At 38.0% G+C, this 20293-nt stretch overlaps 1 protein-coding gene across 1 annotated transcript in view; it reads left to right on the top strand.

Annotated features, from left to right (window-relative positions):
- Nucleotides 1–7713: 7713 nt before the first annotated feature.
- The window catches only part of ABCG1 (ATP binding cassette subfamily G member 1), a 90257-nt gene continuing 77677 nt past the window's right edge, over nucleotides 7714–20293 (top strand). The window contains exons 1-2 of the mRNA XM_001364473.3: nucleotides 7714–8172; nucleotides 13541–13778. Of these exons, the coding sequence (XP_001364510.1) occupies nucleotides 8131–8172; nucleotides 13541–13778 (280 nt within the window). The 5' untranslated portion in view covers nucleotides 7714–8130. The remainder of the gene's footprint in view (nucleotides 8173–13540; nucleotides 13779–20293) is intronic.

Raw genomic sequence — 20293 nt, forward strand, 5'->3', positions numbered from 1 at the left:
CTGGACAAGTAGGTTGGAAAAGAACTGTCAGACAGAAGACAAGACTGCACTACTAACACGTCGATTCTGTCTTTACCCTAGGGATTTTTCTAGCTGGGACAAGAGACATAGCCTTCTTCCTTCTATTTCTGGAGGAGTTCTCCAGGTGAACTACCTTGGTACAAGACCCCATCGCTCACTTCTGAACTCTTGCTTTAGGGCCCAAGGACTTCTCAAGTAGGGTTCAAGAAGTCTGGTCAGGAAGCTTGTGCAGGACCAATACCCTCCTCAGGCTTCTGGACCAGAATGAAACCCACACATCCCGACTTCTATTCTAGCCCTTGGGATTTCTCTGACCAGTCTCAGGTGACCCAAAATAGTACAAGATCCTGCCAACCACTTCTTGGTTTCTGTCAATTCCAGGGATTTCTATGGACTGATCCTCTAGTGAAGACCTTGAATAACCTCTCCAATTTCTTCCCTTCCTTGGATCTTTCTCTAATTATAGTACTGTTCCTAAAGGCTTTCCTCAATATGGTAAGACTTTGGCCCTCTTAGGCTTTCCCTAGTCCAGTGATTCTGAAATCTTGCCCTCTAATGCATATATAAATCCTGGCTCTCATCCTCCATTTCCCAATCCCTTACTCGCATCTTCCTCAACCCTGCTCCCCAGCTCCCTGATATCCTACCCAGATGTGCCTTATACCTTCTGAAATGCCAATTGTATAATTAACAAATTTTTTATTTAAAGTCTTTTCCTTTTTTGTGCTTTCCATCTTCTGATACTCTCTGGAACCTTAATCCCTCCAGATTACACTGAGTCTCTTACTATTCTCTCCAGTACTGGCTACATCTTCTTTGATATCTCCTTCTTACTAGATCCATGGGGAAATGGAATATTCCTTGTTCCCCAATACCAAACCTCTAAAGAGTGGTCCCATTGTCCCCTATCCCTGAGTCAATTCTAACCCCAAGCACCTCTTCCCTTAAAAGCACTGAAGAAACACTTCCTCCAACTTCCCCACTGAGCTATATTCAAGAAAAAGATAAAAAATCTCTAAAAACAAAAAGAGATCTGTAAGTCTGAAGTCTCTCATACAGAAAAAAAATCTTAAATTAAAGACACAGATAGACTTTCCAATTATCATTATCATTCAGCAACCTGTTCTCCTGGAAAGGGTCAGGCTAACTAATTTTATCATACAATCCAGGTGGCCATATTTTCCTCCCTTATTTCTTCCCTCCCTTCCTTCCTTTCTCCTTTCCTACCTCAATGAATCCATTGTCTCTCATCCACAACTCCTGCCCTTCAGCATACATATTGATGCTCTCTTAAATACATTAACATTCCAGTGCCTCAATCTACTCAGTTTCTATGGCTTACTTCTTCATTCTACCTTAGCTATACATAAATAGGGTCATATCTTTAATACTGTCATCTCCCCAAAGTGTTCTACTTTCATGTTTATAAACTTCAAAATTCCTTTATCTAATTTTAAAATTTAGTAATTCAATTTCATCCCTTCATTGGATTTTTCTCTCACCATGGTACTGATCCTAGAAGCTTTTTTCTAACCAAGACAAGAGGTATATCCTTCTTTTATTTCCTTAAAAAAAATCCCTTTGTTTTTATGATCAGGTCAGGATTCTTTTTCCTCATTGTGACTTCTATTTCCTCCACTTCTCAGTTCATGTCCAGGCCATCCCCACTGCTACACTGACCAGATACTCTTCCCTTTACTATTATATGTTATATTTTATATTATCCTGTGGTGAAATAGCAATACTCCCTTTTCTGCAAAATTCTTTCCTCCTTTCTCTTACCACCAATGACTCCTTGTCAGCCCCCCATCTTAGATCAATCCTACCATTTGTCTCACCTGGTTGCTGAACAGAACTGGGAAAAAATTGCAAAACCATGCAGACTGTATCTGCTTCAGAATTTGATAGCTAATCTAAGTTCAACTGGCATATTCTTGATTCTAAGCTGCTTAACTCTCTATCTTCTCACTTTTTCCTCCCATCCTCTTCAATCTAGCTTTTAATGTTGTCATTCAAATGGAAGGTCCTCTCCAAAATTACTGTTGAATTATAAATTGTCAAATCTAATGACTTTTTCCCAATCTGCAAATGCCATGACCTCTTTGTAACTTTTGGTGTTTTTGAGCACCCTTTATTCCTAGGTATGCTCTTTCTTTTCTAGGTTTCTGTGATGTCCCTCTTTCCCATTTGCTGCCTATCTGTCTGAATTCTCCTCATTCTCCTATAACGGATCTTTATTTACTTCTCGCACACTAACATATGCTTTTTCTTTAAGTCTTTGCCCTGGGCCTCTTCTCCCTATATTCTCTCACTTGGTGACCTCATCACCTTTCATACTCCTCTCTGTTCAGATGATTTGCAGAGCTGTCCCATATCACCCTCTATCAGGAGAGTACCGTTACTTGTTTCAATCGGAGCTTTTCTGAGCTGAGATCACTACAGACACGTGATGGACCTCTTTGAGATCTTCTACCAGTAAGAGGCATGTCAGGCAGCCAAGTTGGACATGTTCTCACCTAGTAAAAGTACCACAACTAAAATGCCATGGTGTGGTTTTGAACCCACTCTTATTTTGGTCAGAGTAGATGCTGGCAGACATATCTTCTGCCACAATACAGTAGAAAATATTGAAGTTTTCCAATCCCTGTTTGCATGAGCCTGTGAATACCGAGGAAATGGTTAGTCACTAATAGGATATGGCTTATGTTGTTACTACCTCTTTTTAGATTGAAAAGAAAAAAAGTCACATGCTCTAAAGGCTTCCTGGTACTTCTACTCTCCTAGTATCCAGCATGAATTGGTAGTTTGAATACATGAGGCATACGTTTCACATTTCTTATTGTGGAGAAGAGAAAAATTACAAGACATGCAGCAAGACAAGAAGCTGGAAATTGATCAGTAGTCAATCAAAGGAAAATTCCATTTGGAACGTGACCGGAAAACAGTGGTAGGCAAGAGCCAACTGCTGTTTTTCTGGGATTTGGCTGAAGGCTATTTTGGCTGATGGTGTTGACTTTGAAGGAAGAAGCTGGGTTTATCTCTGGGACTTGGGATAATCAAGTTGGAGGTGGCCTGGCTGATATGAAGGCAGAAGAAGAAGAACAACAGTCCATATCTCTCTCTCTGACTTGCTCTCTTTCATGGTAGTGACTGAATTGCCATTTCTCTCAATATCCTCCAGCCTAAGACTCACTGTAGATAATAGGGAAACCTCTAACCCTCTTACCTTATCCTCTATCTTTCCTGTTTTCCCCAATAAACCCTTACTTGAGTTAAAGAAGAGAAAAGAGTATTTCCTCTGAAACATCATAGCTCACCCTGAGTGACTTAGAAGGAGGCTGTAGAAGAAGAGGGAAGGGGAAACTGAAGGGAAGAAGAGGGGAGGAAGGGAAATTGTAATAGGGAGCAAGGGAGGTATAAAAGGGAGCAGGGGGCAAAAGAAGATAACTACCTGATCTATTAGTTATCTAGTATCCATCAAATATACCCTCCAAGATGATCTATTACACTTATAGAGATACTCTACCACTCTGAACCAGAAAAATCCATTCAGAGGTTTACTCTTGACCCAAATATCTAGTCATCTTATAATGCCTTCATGCCTATATGACATAATTCCTTTGGAAATACCAGATGCTTACTGGTACTATATATGGGATTAGTCATAGTCCAATAATATTATTCCATTCATTGCATAACCTCATTGCCATTGTTTCAATAATAAAATACTCCTCCATGGAGCTGTGAGAATTTAACACTAGTCTGCACCCCTTTTTATTTTCTTGGTACCCTAAGATCAGTCTTGGGTTTTAAGGGAGAAAATTTCCTATTGAGTTTGAAAATAACCCATTATCTGAGGTTGCAATTCAACCCCACCCTTTGACTGAATTAAGAACAAGACCTGGGGCTTATCTGTACTAGGAGGATGCCTCATGGCTCCCACATGTGGAAGAGGCTTGTCTCTTGTTTCACATGACTCCTGGGGTCTCGAAGAAAAGCCTCTGATTCAGGCTGAGGTGAAGACCACCAATTCAGAGTGAGTCAGAAAAGAGATGCCAATGAAAGATATAAGTCTGGGTCTGAAAAGGAAATAGTCTCTTTTGCCTGAGAATCACACTGGAAAAATGACTAAGTGAGCACTGGTACACTTCTCGTGGGATTAGGCAGTGAGCATGTGTAGGTGATGGCTACGGATGGAGGTTTGTGAAGGGAATCGCTGGCCACATATGGCTGGTGTCTTTTTTTCTCTGACCTGTTCTTTTAATTTATTTAATAAAAAATTATAAATTAAGATACACTCTCCAAAGAATTTTAATCTTTACAGAACGAAACTCGAGTCCTCAAGGGTTAAACTTGATTCGTGTCTTATATCATACTTTAAAAAGGTAGGAGCTTTGCCATTGGTCCAAAGATAGTTGATGTGGTTTAGCTCCCTCGATGTTACCTTTATCTCCTGGATATCACTAGAGTTTGGGGGTTATATACCATCTTCCTCTATATTACTCTTCCTTGGTTGGTAGAATACAATGAACTTACAGTTCAAAAGTACAGCTACTAAACTGTGGTAGATGGCATCCAGCTTTGTACTTGCTAAAATATGTGAGTGGATGATGATTGTCTATTCTTATTCTCAAGAAACTCACATTATTCATAAATAAAATACAAATTAGATAGTAATTAAAGTAGGTAGAAAGTGATATGAAAGTTCAAAAGAAGGAGAATTCTCTTTAAAATCAAGAGATGACATCATTTGTAATGGAAACTCTCTACAGATATTTCCAAGAGCAGGGACAAAGCAAAGTTGGCTATTATCAGCACAATTATTTGAGATATCTAGAAATTATAGCAATAGTAATAAGATAAAGAAATTGAGGGAATAAGAATAGACAAAGAAGAAACAAAACAATCACTTTTGGCAGATGACACCATATTTTACTAAAATAATTCTAGAGATTCAACTAAAATTAATTAGAAAAATTAATATCTTCCATAAAGTATCAAGATATAAAATATACCAACCAAAAAATCATGAACCCATCAGTATGTGAACAACAAAATCCAATACGAAAAAATTTAAAGAGAAAATTTTAACAAAGGTTAAACAAAGTTACTATAGAATATATGAGACACTGTATATAAAACACACTCGGGAATTATATGAGTACAACTATGAGATATTCTTAAAAGAAGTAAAGGTAACTTTAAAGTAATTGAATAGCTACTAATTGTTCATGATTGGGCTTTGCAATATATTATAAATTATATTTTGACCAGTGAAAAATGGTTTCACACACTGGTATGGTCCCTGACCCTCTTCTCTTGCCTTTTACTGTAATATTAGTGGCAGGGTTATCTTTCTCACTTCTTGCTCTTCGTTCCTCTGTCTTTATTAGGTAACTTAGAAAATATCTTCATTTTATATCTCCTAGAGATAACAGAGAGGTCACTCGTTGGTATCATGATGCTTCTTTTTGCTCAAATGATACACAAGATTGGGGCAGCTAGGTGGTTCAGTGTATTGAAAGCCAGGCCTAGAGATAGAAGGTCCTGGGTTCAAATCAGGCTGCAGACACTTCTATCTGTGTGACCCTGGGAAAGTCATTTAACCTAAATTGATCATTGGAAGATATCTATAAGATGTAGGAGCAATTGAATACAGTATTATAGTGATTATAAACAGGTAGTTTTGAAAAGAAGAAATAAAAACTATCAACAACCATGTGAAAAAATGTTCCAAGTCACCAATAATAATAAAATGCTAATTCAAACAACTCTAAGGTTTTACCTCACACCCATCAAATTGGCAAAAATGACTTAAAAAGAAAATGGCAATTATTATTAGGGATATGGAGGACAGGCAAGCTAGTGTAAAGCTATTTAGAACTGCACCCTCAAAGTCTCTAAATTCTTATCACCTTTTGCCCAGCTACATCATTAGGAGGCAAATATACTCAAGAACTAAAAGACATAAGAAAAGTAGTCATAGGTATGAAAATATTTAGAGCAGGTTTTTGTTTTGTTATGGAAAAGTCCTGGAAAAGGAGGTATTCATCAGTTGAGGACTATATGGGTAACTTATAGTATATTAATGAATGAGATATTATTACACTATGAAAGAATGGAAGAGATCGATTCAGAGAAGTTTGGGAGAATTTATATTATCTGTGACTAGGGGGCTAACTCCAGTTGTGAGTGCTATGATCAACTTCAGAAGCCCAATGATGAATCATGCTTCTGATCTCTTACTAGTAGGTGGAGAATTAGGTAGAGAATGAGGTAAGATTGTGGACATGGCTAATATGGGATTTTTGTTGTTATTTTTTGTTATGATTAAATGAACTTACTTGTTTCAAGAGAAAGATCTTATTCTAGATAAGTTGGGGTTTGTGAGAAGGAATGGATAGATAATGATAGTGAGTTTAAAAAAGAAGGGAAAGAAAAGATTGACAATGTGAAATATTTAAAATAATGACAGAAGACAGAAGGAGGAAATTTAGAAGGGCACAGAGACAAGGTAGTTTTGTTTCTATTGTGTTAAATTTTATATGAATCTCAATATACAAACTGGATATAATAGTTTGCAGTTTCATTTATAATCCTCTTTTTCTCTTATTTGTAAACTGAAATATTGGTTGATGTTTCCATTCATAATAAAAAAGGGAAAAAAATTTAAAAGCATAGTCTAGATTCTGGGGGAATTTATAAACTAAAGGAGAAATGCAATAATCTGAATATATGCCCAACCTAAGTACATAATTTATTGTCTAGGAGCCTCTAACTTGGAGTCAATACTAGAGTTCAAGTCCAGACTATTGACACTTTGACACTTAACTAGCCTGAGGAAGTCATTTAATCCTCCTATGTAAAATGAGATTAATAGGAAACAAACTACTTACTTCCCAACACTGTCATAACAGAGTAATAATATGAATAATATAAACCTTCCAAGAAGGCACGATTTTTAATCCAGTCTCAGACACTTCTTAGCTGTGTGACTCTGAGCTAGTAATTTAACCTCTAACCACTCCAATATCTTTACCCAAAAAATCTGTCTCTCTCTCTGTGTCTCTGTCTCTCTGTGTCTCTGTCTCTGTGTCTCTCTGTCTCTGTCTCTGTGTCTCTCTGTCTCTCTCTCTGTCTCTCTCCCCCTCTCTCCCTCCCTCCCTCTCTCTCTCTCCCCCCTCTCTCTCTCCCTCCCTCCCCCCCTCTTTCTCTCCTTCTCAACCCCCCCCCCCTTACTTTCCATCTTAGAATCAATACTGTTTATTGGTTGCAAGGTAAGGGTTAGGCAATGGGGTTAAGTGACTTGCCCAGGTTCAACCCAGGACCAGGTCCCATCTCTTGGTCTGGCTCTCAATTCACTGAGCCACTTAGCTGCCCACCTACAATCTCTCTTCCACACAATAATCCTTCAAATACTCGAAAATGACTGTCGTGTTTTCTCCAAACTAAGGAGATTCAGGCTCTTCAACCCATTTTGATGCAACTGGTACTGCAAGACTTTTCACCATCCTAGTGACCCTTTGTGAACCAGAACTGCTACTTTCGGTTAAATCTCAAACAGATTTCTGGAAAGCGAAGATTTGCCAGAATTTACGGATAGGGTCAATTATCCCAAACAGCAAGGTCCAAAGCCCTTGCATCCCTTGCCCGGTTCATGCATCTCCTCCCCTCACTTTCCCAAGCTTCCTCATCTACAGAGAGGGACCCGGAAGGGGTGAAGGGGTCGGAGGAGAGGAAGATAAGGAAAAATCTAGTTGAGGAATAATAAGAAGGCGGACTAGTGAATCACACAGATGGGAAGGAGGAAAACAAGAGCACGTTTACCTGCAAGTAATCCCGCCCCCTCTCTTGGTTAGTCCAATCACTGGCGCCTGTTTGGAGACTGAAGCACCGAGCGGTGCATTGGGGGCTGGGAAGAGGGCGCGCTGGTAAACAATAAGCCCGAGCCCGAAAAGGTACCTCTTTCGTCCCTCTTTCCTCCTCCCTTTCTCCCTCCTCCTTCTCCTCCCTCTTCTCGTTCCCTCTTCTGGGGCTGCCTCCACCTTCTGCACCAGCGCCTGCAGCAGGAGCCTGGCGCTGTTGTCTCTTGGCCACCGCCCCCGGGGCATGGCATATCTGATGGCAGCTTTCTCAGTGGGCACGGCTCTGGTAAGTAAAGAAATCCCCTGCAAATAGTCATTGCCTTTTTTTTCTTTTATTTATTTTTTTCCTGGGGCGGGGGGAAGGGGGGGGGAAGGGACAAAGATGTATTCTCTTCATCCCTTTCCTCTCCTGCCACAAAGTGTGAAAGCCACCGCTTTTAGGGGGCAGAGGAAATGTTGGGGGAAGGAGGAGTTGAAATGGGGGGGCGAATGATGAAGTCAGAAATTGTGCATCACCGACCCAGCCATCCCCCGATGTCCCGTTTCTGGTATTTAAGGCAATGTCTGAAGACCGGGAAGAAGGGACGGTTGTTTCCATGATTCAGTGTTTCAGGCTTTGAAAGGGGACAAGATCCTTTTGAACCTCCCTCTACCTCAGCTGAGGCGTTGGTGGGACCTAGTTTAGGAAAGAGGAGTTGGGGGAAGCTGCTAGAGCCCATTTCTCTGTTTATCAATGGGAAACTTTTCTAGCAGGGATTTGGTAATAGTAACTATTGGTCACTATTGGTAGTGACTTTCCTCCCAATTGTCTTTTGGCTCTGGGAATGTCGGACCCAAATCGAACAGAATCCTGTCCTCCCCTCTGGCTATCCGGAGAGATCCATCATCCCCCACAGATCTAATGGAGTTAAAAGCAGTGATGACTACTGGGAAGCTGTGGTAGGGAAGCCAGGGGAAACCTTCATTCCGGCCATAAGCCTTTTTTGCAGGTAAACTCGGGACAGCCTATATTTTAAAAGAAGAAAGCTTAATTTTTTCTTACAAATTGTATTATCAGATAAAAATATCGAGGAGGATAGGAAGACTTTCCTTTTAATGAAGAGCTAGATTATTGAAGGACAAAAAAAAAAAGAATCATACTAAATGTTTTCCAATCGCAGTGATCAAAAAGCACCACCTCAGCTGTATTCCCCCGCCTCCATTTCTTTTATGTACACATATTAAGAAGAGGGGTGGGAGTGGGAATAGTGTGGGCATTATACTCGACAAAAGCCGTTTTATAATGAATACATCAATATTTTCCTTTCTTATAGTCTGAATTTCAGCTTTGTAGTCTATGTGTAGAAATTATCCGGATCTCAATAAATTACTCCTCTCTTCCCTTTCCCACCACATGTTGACAAAGACTTCAGAGATACAGGTTTATTAGACTGTAGCGACAACACCCATCCATTTTTCTTTCTGCTCTTTTTTTTTTCATTTATAACATCCTGAATTTGAAGTCAGCTGTACTCTGCAGGATTTGACCTATAGTTACCTCTTGCTCTGAGCTCATGGGGATTTAAAAAAAAAAAAAGAGCCTATTTTCTGAGCATGCTCTGTTTTGCACGTCCTGTGATTCCAAACAGGTTCACTGTGAAGTAATACCTAGTGTTGATAGCTCAGTATAGAATAGATTTGGTGTAAGGCTGATGAAATGGAGTTCAGAGATATTGGGTTAGAAGGAAGCCCAGGGGCATCTTTTTATTTTCCATCAGCTTCATTCTTTTATTATTCTCTCGCACATTATCAGTACTCTCTACTCCTGTGACCCTCTAAATAGATGAGGAAGAGGAAGGTTTCCCTGGTCCCAAACTAGGTCCCAAACTTCCATTTAAAGAGGGCATCTGGGCAAGCCATCTCTTTGTGTGCCACTAAATTGCACTGCTTAGAATATTTTTTAGCCTTTACCTTCTGTCTTAGAATCTATCAGTTCCAAGACAGAAGAGCTCTAAGAGCTAGGCAACTGGGGTTGTCATTTGCCCAGGATTACACACGTTAGAAGCAACTGAGAAGATATGGCTGGGGATGGAGACTAAATGATCATCCTAATGCAAACACCAAGAACATGGTTCTGATCAAGGACACATGTAATACCCAGTGGAATTGTGGAAAGGGGGGGGGTGGGGAAATAATGTGATTCTTGTAACCAAGGAATAATGTTCTAAATTGACTAAATAAATTAATTTTTTAAAAAAGAAGCAACTGAGAATAAATAAATTTGAACCCAGAACCTCCTGGCTCCAAGTCTGACTCCTATCTACTGAGCCACCTAGCTGCCCCTACTTTGGATTTTTCATCATGTACCTTCTCTGGGTACCCTTTTTCCTCCTGTTTCCTTTTGTGTGCTGTCTTTCCTCAGTCTTATAAGCACTTTACCTTTAAAGCAGAGATTGCCTTTAATTTTTCTTATATGTATACCCAGCTTTTAGCACAGTAGGTGCTTAATAAATGATTAACTGACTAGGCATTTGTTGTCCTAATTTGTGGTTATGAAAATGTCAGAAGCATCCAAAACTAAACTTTTCAACCAAGAGACATGAAATTTAGTTTTACCTAGTTGAATACTTACACAAATACTCCTTTAAGATTCCTTGCCTTTGTATTTTTTCTTATTGTGCATTTCCAAATCAGATAACTAATTGAAGCTTGAATCAGTTTACTTCTTGTTTGTACATAAACTAACACACTGAAAAAGTCTGAAGTTACATGTGGAATTCCACAATCATGGACCCCTGCTTCAGCAAAGGAATATAGGAAATTCCTTCTTTGTGACAAGTTTGACTATCATAATTTCACAACATTCACTTTCAGTTGTATTGTTGTCGCTATTTTTAGTCTGGTTGTTGGGTATGTTATTTTTCTGGAGCTGCTTATTTCACTTCTCATCAGTTCTTATAAGCTATTCCGTACTTTACTATATTTATCACATTCATTGTTTCTTGTAACATGAAATTTCCAAGTCTGTAATCGATTTCGCATTATATTTTTAGACTAAATCCATGTCATCGACATGCGATATTTTAACCATTGTTTAATCAATGGGCATTTACTTTGTTTTGAGTTGTTTTCTACCTTGCTGGAAGATGTCCCTGTAAATATTTTTGATATATATGAAGCCTTTCTTTTGGCCACTGACATCCAACAGAGTCTTTGGACCAATGGATATGGACATTCTGATCACTTTATTTGAATATTCCAGCTCTCCGGAATGGTTTTATCAGTTGATATCACTGCCAGCAACATGTTAATTGCCCTGTCTTTTAACATGAATCATTCCTGTCTTTTGCTAACTTTTCTAATTTACTGGGGCCAAGGTAAAGCCTCCAGGTTATCTGGGTTGATTTGGAGCATCTTATCCTATGACTTTTAATAGTTTGCAATTTTCTGAGAACTTTCTATTCATATGAGCCTCTAATAGGGGATGGCTTTTGAAGAGGGATAGATATGTGAATGTGTATATGTGTATACATACACATATGTGTATGTATCTTGAATTCCTGGCCCTTTTCAAAGATGTGCAATATTAAGATTTTTCCACCAGGATTAATTTTGGTCATGTCAAAGTTTTTCAATAATATATAATAAATATCTACTTTATCTTTCTGATCATTTCTATCCCTTATTTAGTTAAGAAATCCCTGCCTACCATAGTTGGGGAAAGTGTATAATCTGCTACTCTTCTCATTTTTATGTGAAATTCTTTAAAATTCAGATCCCCTATCCATTTGGGTTTTCCTATCTAGCATAATGTTCAAGGAACAGCAATTTCAAGGAACTTTCAGGGAAATATGCGAAGACTAGAAAAATAGAAGGGATCGGGTTATGAAAAGTTTTAAACACCAAACAGAGGAATTTAGAGTTGATTCTAGAGGTCGTAAAGAGTCCCCAGAGCTCACAGGGCAGGAGGACCTGCACATTAGAAAAAGAGGACCAATGAAAAAGCTGTTACAATAATCCAGGCAAGAGCTAATGAACTCAGGTAGTGGCTATATAAGTTGAGAAAGGGGATGTGTGTGGGGGGGTGAAGTTAAGGGGATGTATGGGTATTTTTTTTATCATCATTGGTGTCTGGTTCTTTTTCTTTGCATTATCCTTCACCGGCTTAGGGGTGAGGACTATATTTCTATCATTAAAAAGAAAGTCAGCAAAATACTTTCTTGTGGCCTACTATTAGAAAGTTCTTAATTTAGAGTTTAGGATTCTTTTCTTTTGTCTGTCACTGTCAAGGATTATCTCAGAGTTGAGGACTGATGAATCTGATTTTAGATGGTTCCAAAATGTGCCAAAGGTGCCTGGAACAAAGTAGACTTGCTTTCAATGCTATTTTTTCATCTCAATTTCATATTTCTGCTATAGGCTTGCTGAATGACATTTTGTCCATTTCTGTTCCCTCCCCCCTTTTTTTGCTTTAAAAATTAGAAAATTTTATTTGGTAGTCAAAGCTTTAAATTTTGACCACCAACCAAAATTTTCTAATTTTGAATTCAAAGCAAATGTGGTCAAAAGTTTGTGATTTCCAGTTTTTGTAACATATTAATGGGTCCTTAAAACCCCAAATTGAACAATAATTGTTAAATTTAACAGTTAGTGGAGGCTGATTATTCAAATTAAGCTGTTTGAGATTTAATAACCTCAAATCATTCCAGTTTTGTTTTTGTTTTGTTTTTTTTTCCTTCTAAGTCTAAATTGAAATGGTAAATTGGTAAATGATAGTAAACTGAATTTCTATTGGTAGGTTATATAAGCAGTTATTTTTGTATAGGAAGAATAACTTCATTAATGTGGAAAAGATATAAATGATCATTTGAAGCTCCTTTATTGACTGTAAAGTTTCAAGAAAAGTACCTTATTGGATAAATTATGTGTGCTCCTTGGTTTCCCTTTGTATTTTATAGCTCCTTGGATATCATTTGTTCCCCTAGGCTTGTTAACAAAGTTATTTTTTCACTTAGTCCCAAAAATACTTTGGGTCCTTGACACCTCAATTATAATTAAGCTGACTATCAAAGGAAGTTTTTAAAACCAAAACTAGGTTAAAAAAATTTAGAAAACTGAAGCGCCAAAGTGGTTGTCAAAAGACATTCAATCCCTGGATCTACCAGGAAACAGATTGTGTAATCTCTGGCCTCTGTGCCTTAATTTCCTCATCTGAAAGGAGAAAGGATTGTTGTGAAGATAGAATGAGATAATAGAGGAATGCAGAGTGTAATATGATTGCGATTAAGAAACTGAATGAAAGATTGTGTGAAAGGTAAGAAAAGAACGAATTTAAAATTCCTTTAGGTTATTATTACATTTGCTGCCCTCGCTAACATTTAGTCACTAACTATATTTTGAAGAAAATGGTTTGCTTATCATAATTACGACTTTATTTCATGATCTCTAACATTTTGGGCAATTTACCTTTTCACATTTCAACTTGAAAAAAATAGTTAATCAAAACATAGAAAAAAAAATCAATGTAGAAAGAAGCAAAGCAGATACGCCATTGTTTATGATAAGGCACCAGTTCCAATGTTCTTGATTTTGGTAGTTGTTGATGAGAAAGACTTTACTTTCATCTGTGTGCCTTACAAGACTTCATTGCCTCTTTCTTTTCTTTTTCCCCCCAGAATGCCAGCAGTTATTCTTCAGGTGAGCCAAAGTCAGTGTGTGTGTCCGTCGATGAGGTGGTTTCAAATAACATGGAGAGCACAGAGACCGACCTGCTGAATGGACACATGAACAAGGTGGACAACAATTTGACTGAAGCTCAGCGTTTCTCCTCCTTGCCTAGGAGGGCAGCCGTGAACATTGAATTTAAGGATCTTTCCTATTCCGTCCCAGAAGGACCATGGTGGAGGAAGAAAGGTGAGACTATGTTGAGATGGAGGGAGAAGCCTTGGGGAAGGCGGAGCACAGGGAACTCTTATTGTTCCCTAAATCTGTGGGCTGAAGCTTTTCCTATTTCCAAGTTTTGCTTCTCTAACTGGTAAAACAAGAAGGTGGGACTAAACAATCTCAGAGTTCTAAGAGGTCTGATTCTTGATGCGTTGTCGTGAAGTGGTCCAATCTGGGGACGCCAAACATTCGAGTAGTATCAAATTTTGGTCATAGTCAAGTAAAATGAGAAAAGTAGATGGAAAACAAATTGTGAATGTCCTTGCAGGTCAGGCTCATGGCTTTAAATTTTTATCCTCTGAGCAGTTGTTCTTTGAAGGGGTTCTGAATCTGCTTCACTTTCCCCAACTGTAAAATGGGATACAATAGCATCTGCCTTGCTGAGTTGTGAGGATCCAATGGGCTAATATGTGTAAAGTACTGAGAACAAAACCTGCCAGGTGCTTTATAAATGCCTTTCTCCTTCTCCTTGCTTTCATTCCTCTTCAAAAAGATAATTAAAGTGATTATGAGAGCTAATATTGATTTAACTTTATTTATCACATTTATTATATGTTTAAGTGATGGGAGTAGATGCTAGAAATGAGAGGCAGAAGAGAGCAGGTCAAAGGACAGACTCTTTGGGGGAAGAGAACAAAAACAAGCCAGCAAAAGATCCTCAAGTTCCTCAATAGGATCAAGAACCCAGGAAATAGCAGCCTCAGAGAAATCAGGGAAGTGGAATATGTCAAGAAGAAAAGTCGGTGGCTTCATATATTGCAGAAAGCTTCAGAATACACACTGAGGCAAAGCCTATTGGCCTTGGCAGTTAGCTTTTTTGGCTGCAACAAGTTTTCCTTTTGGATACGGGTTGGAATAAATAACTGCCAAACCCTCTTTACCTTTGAAACCCAGTGATCAGGAGAAGGACTATATATTTTGAATGTCCACTACTAGCTAACATTTATACTTGTGATTAAACAGCCCCCCCCCTTTTTGAGAAAGGGACTCCTTTACATGCAGGAAGGACTAAGGTTGGGAACATTTGTTTGAGTCCGTTGAAACTTTAGCAATAAACTACAGTTTTTTTTTCTCTTTAATTTGAGGAAAGGGTTTTGTTTCATTTTAATTTTATTTATTATATTAATTCATTTATTAGAGTATTTTTCCATGGTTACATGATTCATGTTCTTTCCCTCCCCTCTTCCCTACCCCCTCCTAGAGCTGACAAGCAATTCCTTTCGGTTTTACATGTATCGTTGTGTAAAACCTATTTCCATATTATTACTATTTGTAACAGAGTGATCCTTTAAAGCCAAAATAAGGGTTTTATTTAGGAGAAAAAAGACTGAAAAGTCTGCTGGAAATGTCAAGAAGCTTTTGTTATGTTTGGGTATATATTATCCTTAAAGTGGAACATTAGACCTTTGCTTCAAATGATATTTCCATCCGCCTATTATTTGTACCTATGAAAAAGTGGCCAGTATAGCTGTGTGACCCTAGGCAAGTCATGTGGCTCTGATTGCCTAGCTCTTGTTGCTCTTCTGTCTTGGAACCTACACTTATTGGCTCCAAGACAGAGGTGAAGGTTCAAAAAAGACAAAACAACTTGGCCTATTGTTTAAAAATGTTAGATCATCAACATGTTCAAAAAATGTGAACTTTGTGAGGGAATTTGGAATTATCTGTGATGCTAAAATATATTTTTGAATCAATAAATTAGAAAAAATCAATAGAGAATTAATTTCTATTCCCTCCAACTAAAATAAAAGTAAATGTGATAGTGATCTACAACCCAGAGGTTTTTAAACATTTAAAAACTGTCCACAGAATCCCATTTTGAATCTAATTTTTAACTGTGGCATGTACATTTTGAAAAATAATTTTAATACCAGTCGTTAAACATTTTTAACAAGCATTTTATCTAATTAGATACTGAATGTAATTGTTGATATTAGAGAAACCGATAGGACTAGTCATTCTGAAGCACAATAAACCTCTTTTGTTTTGACTTTTCAGGTACAGAGGACACCCAAAGCTAAAAACAAACCTTTCTTCCTCCAATTTCTAAGTTTACTCTGTTAGATTCCTTCTATTTACTTCATCGTGTTCTTACTTCTACTAGAGTTATAGTGTAGCTAGAAAGAACACTGAATTTGGACCTACCTACAGATTTGAATTTGTTATGTCACCTTCTCTCTTGTTGTTAAAGTTTTGACCTTACCTTTATTTTTTGTTAGGTTTTTTTTTTTGGGGGGGGGGGGGCTCTGTTGACTCACCAGGTTCTGAGGCAGGAACAAAAGAAATTTTGAGCTTTTTTCTTAGGGAGTGAAGGCTGATGGTATAAAGTCTCTTCTTAGTAGAACTTATGCATTTTCATTTTCTCATTGTAGTGTTTTTTGGATTTAGAATTCTCTAAATGTAGCTTAAGGTATACTCCTTGAATTAGGGACTATCTCCCCCACCTTTCCTCCATTTTCATGTAAAAAGAGTTTGCAACATTTTAAAAGAATTTTGAGTCTTGAATTCCCCCTCCCCTGTTGAGATCAATCCATTACAGATTTTAAATGTGCAATCATGCAAAACATTTTTTTTATATTAATCCAGAAACTAGAACAAAAAAATTGAGAAAGCGAAAAATGTTTGCTTTGGTCTAGATTCAGATTCTTATCAATTCTTTTCCTGGAAGCAGATGGCATTTTTTATCATGAGGCCTTTGGTATTATTTTGGGTCACTGTGTTCCTGACAATAGCCACGTTATTTACAGTTGATCATCATACAGTATTCCTGTCCTTGGCTTCTCAAGGTTGAGAGAGATCCAGCTGAAATCCCAGCCTGAATCTTCTGGTTTCTCTCAACATTCCAGACCTCCTGGGACCCCTCCCCCATCGAGATGATCAGATTCACACACTCTTTAGCCTGGCACTTTTTCTTACGTTCAAACCTGTCACACACTGTGTATAGTGTTCTTCTGGTTCTGCTTATTTCACTTCCCTTCAGTTTGTGCAAATCTTGCCAGGTTTTTCTGAGCTCTTCCTGTGCAGCATTTGTTGAGATTTATTTTTTCAAACTTTCAGCACATTCGTGATACTGCTGGTGTTGAGCACTTTATGCTGAAGCTTGACTATAAAATATTTTGATCATAAAGCCATGGAAAAAAATCATCAGATTTTATTTTGGAAGAGCCCATCAGAACCGTTTAGTCACCCTTCCTTACTTTCCATAGAAGATCCAAAAGCCTAGAGAAATAAAGTGACCTGCCCCAAATCGTACAGCTCATTTGTGGCACACCTGGAATGAATATCAAGCCCTTGTGACTTTTATTGCCTTGGAAAATATCAGAAAGATATTGCTAAACCATTTTTTCACCTCTCTCGTAGATCCGTGGTAGTACACGTAGTGTTAGTAAAAGTTAGTAAAAGAAAGATAATACATAGCCACTCTGAAACTATTCAAAGAACCAAAGACTTGGCCATTTTTTGAAGCAAAAGCTATTTATCAAAGGTATTGTTCTGTGGGCAGGAGAGTCTAATAAACATTAACTGTTAAACTCTTGAGTCCAAATACATGAAAAGCTTAGCAGCATATTGCTTTTTCAATTGCATTTATGCTTTTTTTCATATGATTAATGATCTCTTTAGAGAGAAAGCTAGATCATATAATGGATTCCTAGTAGAGAACATAATTCTGAAAGGAATTATGCTCAGGAGAAAAAATAATAATCCCTGAGGACACCTTCACATACTTCTCCTGTAGTAATTACTTTTCCACAGGGAATTAACCCATGCGGCATAAACTGATGGGACAAAATCATTTGGAAGGGTATCGAACTTCACTTTTACCACATATTCTGTTATTGCAGTTCACAAACAAGATTTTCTTTTTCAGACTTTGCTTCTTACACGTTAAACTTTCAGGTTTTTAAAATATTTCCATTTATTTTAAGTCACTTCCAGGATTATAAAGATTTTACTTATTCAATTTCAAAGTCATGGAGGTGTGGTAAGAGCTCTCTTTTTTTGGCAAGATTTGGCAGCTTTAGTTATGTTGCCCTCTAAGATGGGGACTTGGCATCAACTAATCAAAGGATATTTATTAAGTACTTTCTATGTGACATTCTTGCACACTGAGCTTATAATTATTTTTAAATTTAATTTAATTTATTAAATTATGTATTTTGTTTCATTCATTTAATTATTTATTTTGTTTTATTTTGTTTATGTATTTAATTATTTTTAAGTTAGCTATCAGATTGAGCTGAAAGGCAGCCTTTTTCATTCATTTAGGCAGGTGGACAATGCATGAGGGAGTCTTATTTTCCTATGGAGAGCACATGTCACCAGTGAAATGAATCTGGTATGTGTGGTTTGATATCCTTTAAGCGAGTGACATTATTCTTAGAAAGAGAATACATTTGTCAACACTACATTGTTGTAAAATTTAGGTGGAGAATCAAGCTAATGAAGTAGGACAGTCTACGTCATAACGCATGTATGTAATAAGTAATTCTTCAGTCAGTTCATCATTAAAAAAAAAAGAAAAATTAACAAGCATGCCAACCCCCTCCCACTGGAATCTAATATTTAAGTCGTATTGTTGCCCTCCCAAATGGAGGAATTAAATGCTGGGGCACATTTGTATTATCTGTGATAATCTGCACTTCATTTGGGGAAAAATGATTCTGTATATCTTTCTCAAGATTTTCACCTCCCTAACAAGACAAAAGAGGGAAAATAACCGGCTTTGTCATAACAAGCTGGTTTAAAAGATTACAATTTATTACTAACAAATCTCCTTTGGGAACTCCATAAGAAGTTTGCCTCCTACCCAGATTCACAATGACCCCCCCCCCCCTTCCACCCTTTTGAATAGGGATTTTCATTGAAAAATTCAAACTGCAGAGCTTTTGGCAAACCAAAAGAAATTACGTTTTTATGATCTTATCCATTTCTAGCTGCTTTCTACTGATTCCTCATTTCATTCAGCCTATGCTCTTCCCTTCAAGATCAGTCTCTAGCAGTGTACTATTTTGATTTTTAATCAATCAAAAAATTAGGAACAAATTAGGAAGCCCTGGAATATATGCCTAGGAACCTTGATTCCAGTCTTTTCTTCAGGATTTCTATAGAACTGTAGGCACAACTAAGACGGGACATTCTGTGCGATAATGACCTTTATTCATTTGCCTTTCAAATTTGGTAACGTTACCTGGTAGTGGGATAAGCTAATTTTTCAGAATGAAATTGCTTTTGAAGTTTGAAAGGGATCCTAGTTGTCTTAACAAATAAACTGTCAGAATTCTTGAGAATGTAATGGTCAGATTGAGGAGAGGACAGTATTACTCAAATTACTGGTCTTTGACATTATTGATTTTACCATTCAGTGTCTTCCTGTGGGGCTGTTTCTCATATATTGGTATAGTAACAATTTTGATGTTCAGGCACGTCTGATTCTTCATGACCCTGTTTGGATTTTTCTTGGGAAAGATACTGGAATGGTTTGCCATTTTATTCTCCAGCTCATTCTCTCGATGACAAAGATGAGGCAAACAGTATTAAGTGGCTTGCCAAGGGTCACACAGCTAGAAAGTATCTGAAGGCAGATTTGAACCCAGGTCCTCCTGACTCCAAGCCTTGCACTCTATCCACTGTGCTGTCATGCTGCATCTCTTCACACTTCACTTTGCATCAGTTCACAAAGGTCTTGCCATGTTTTTTCAAACCCCCCTCCCCATCATTTCCAATAACATAATAATACTCCATCCTATTCATACTGCAACATGTTCTGCCATTCCCCAGCTGATGGGCATCCCCTTAATTCCCAATTCCTTGCCACCGCCAAAAGAGCTGCTATAAATATTGTTGAACATTTAGATCCTTTTCCTTCTTCTTTGCTCTCTTTGGGATACAGACCTAGTAGAGATATTACTGGATCAAACATAGTTACACAGTCTTTTGGACCTAGTTCCAAATTGTTCTCCATAATGGTTGGATCAGTTCTCTACTCTACCAGCAATTTATTCATGTACCTATTTTTTCCTCATTAATTCCAGCATTTGCCATTTCTGATAGGTAGGAGGTGGTCCCTTCAGATCTTTAGACAGCATCTTGTCTTCTTCTGTTTTCTCTTCTCCTGGCTCAATATATCCATTTCTTTCAAGTAGTGTTCATATGACATGGACTGTCCCGATTGCCTTCTTATGAACACCATCTGAAGCTTATCTGCATCCTTTGTAAGTCATGGCACCCACAATGCAGCATGAAATTCCATGTAAGGTATAATGAAGACACAGAAAGAGTAACTGCCACTGCACGACTTCTTGAAGCTAGACCATTCAGCCCCAGTTGCATTTGCTCTTTGGGGCTGTGTAGTAAGAGGGTGGCTAGCTTTTTCTAAGGTCCTACCCCATTTAGGTGAGGCCACTATTTTTCTCCAAGAGGTATTGAAATTCACCTTGAGAGTTAATTGGCTCAGGAGACTGGCTTAGGTTGTTGATGCAGTTTCC

Source organism: Monodelphis domestica, chromosome 4 (genome assembly GCF_027887165.1).
Source record: "Monodelphis domestica isolate mMonDom1 chromosome 4, mMonDom1.pri, whole genome shotgun sequence".
In the NCBI taxonomy this organism is placed as follows: domain Eukaryota; kingdom Metazoa; phylum Chordata; class Mammalia; order Didelphimorphia; family Didelphidae; genus Monodelphis; species Monodelphis domestica.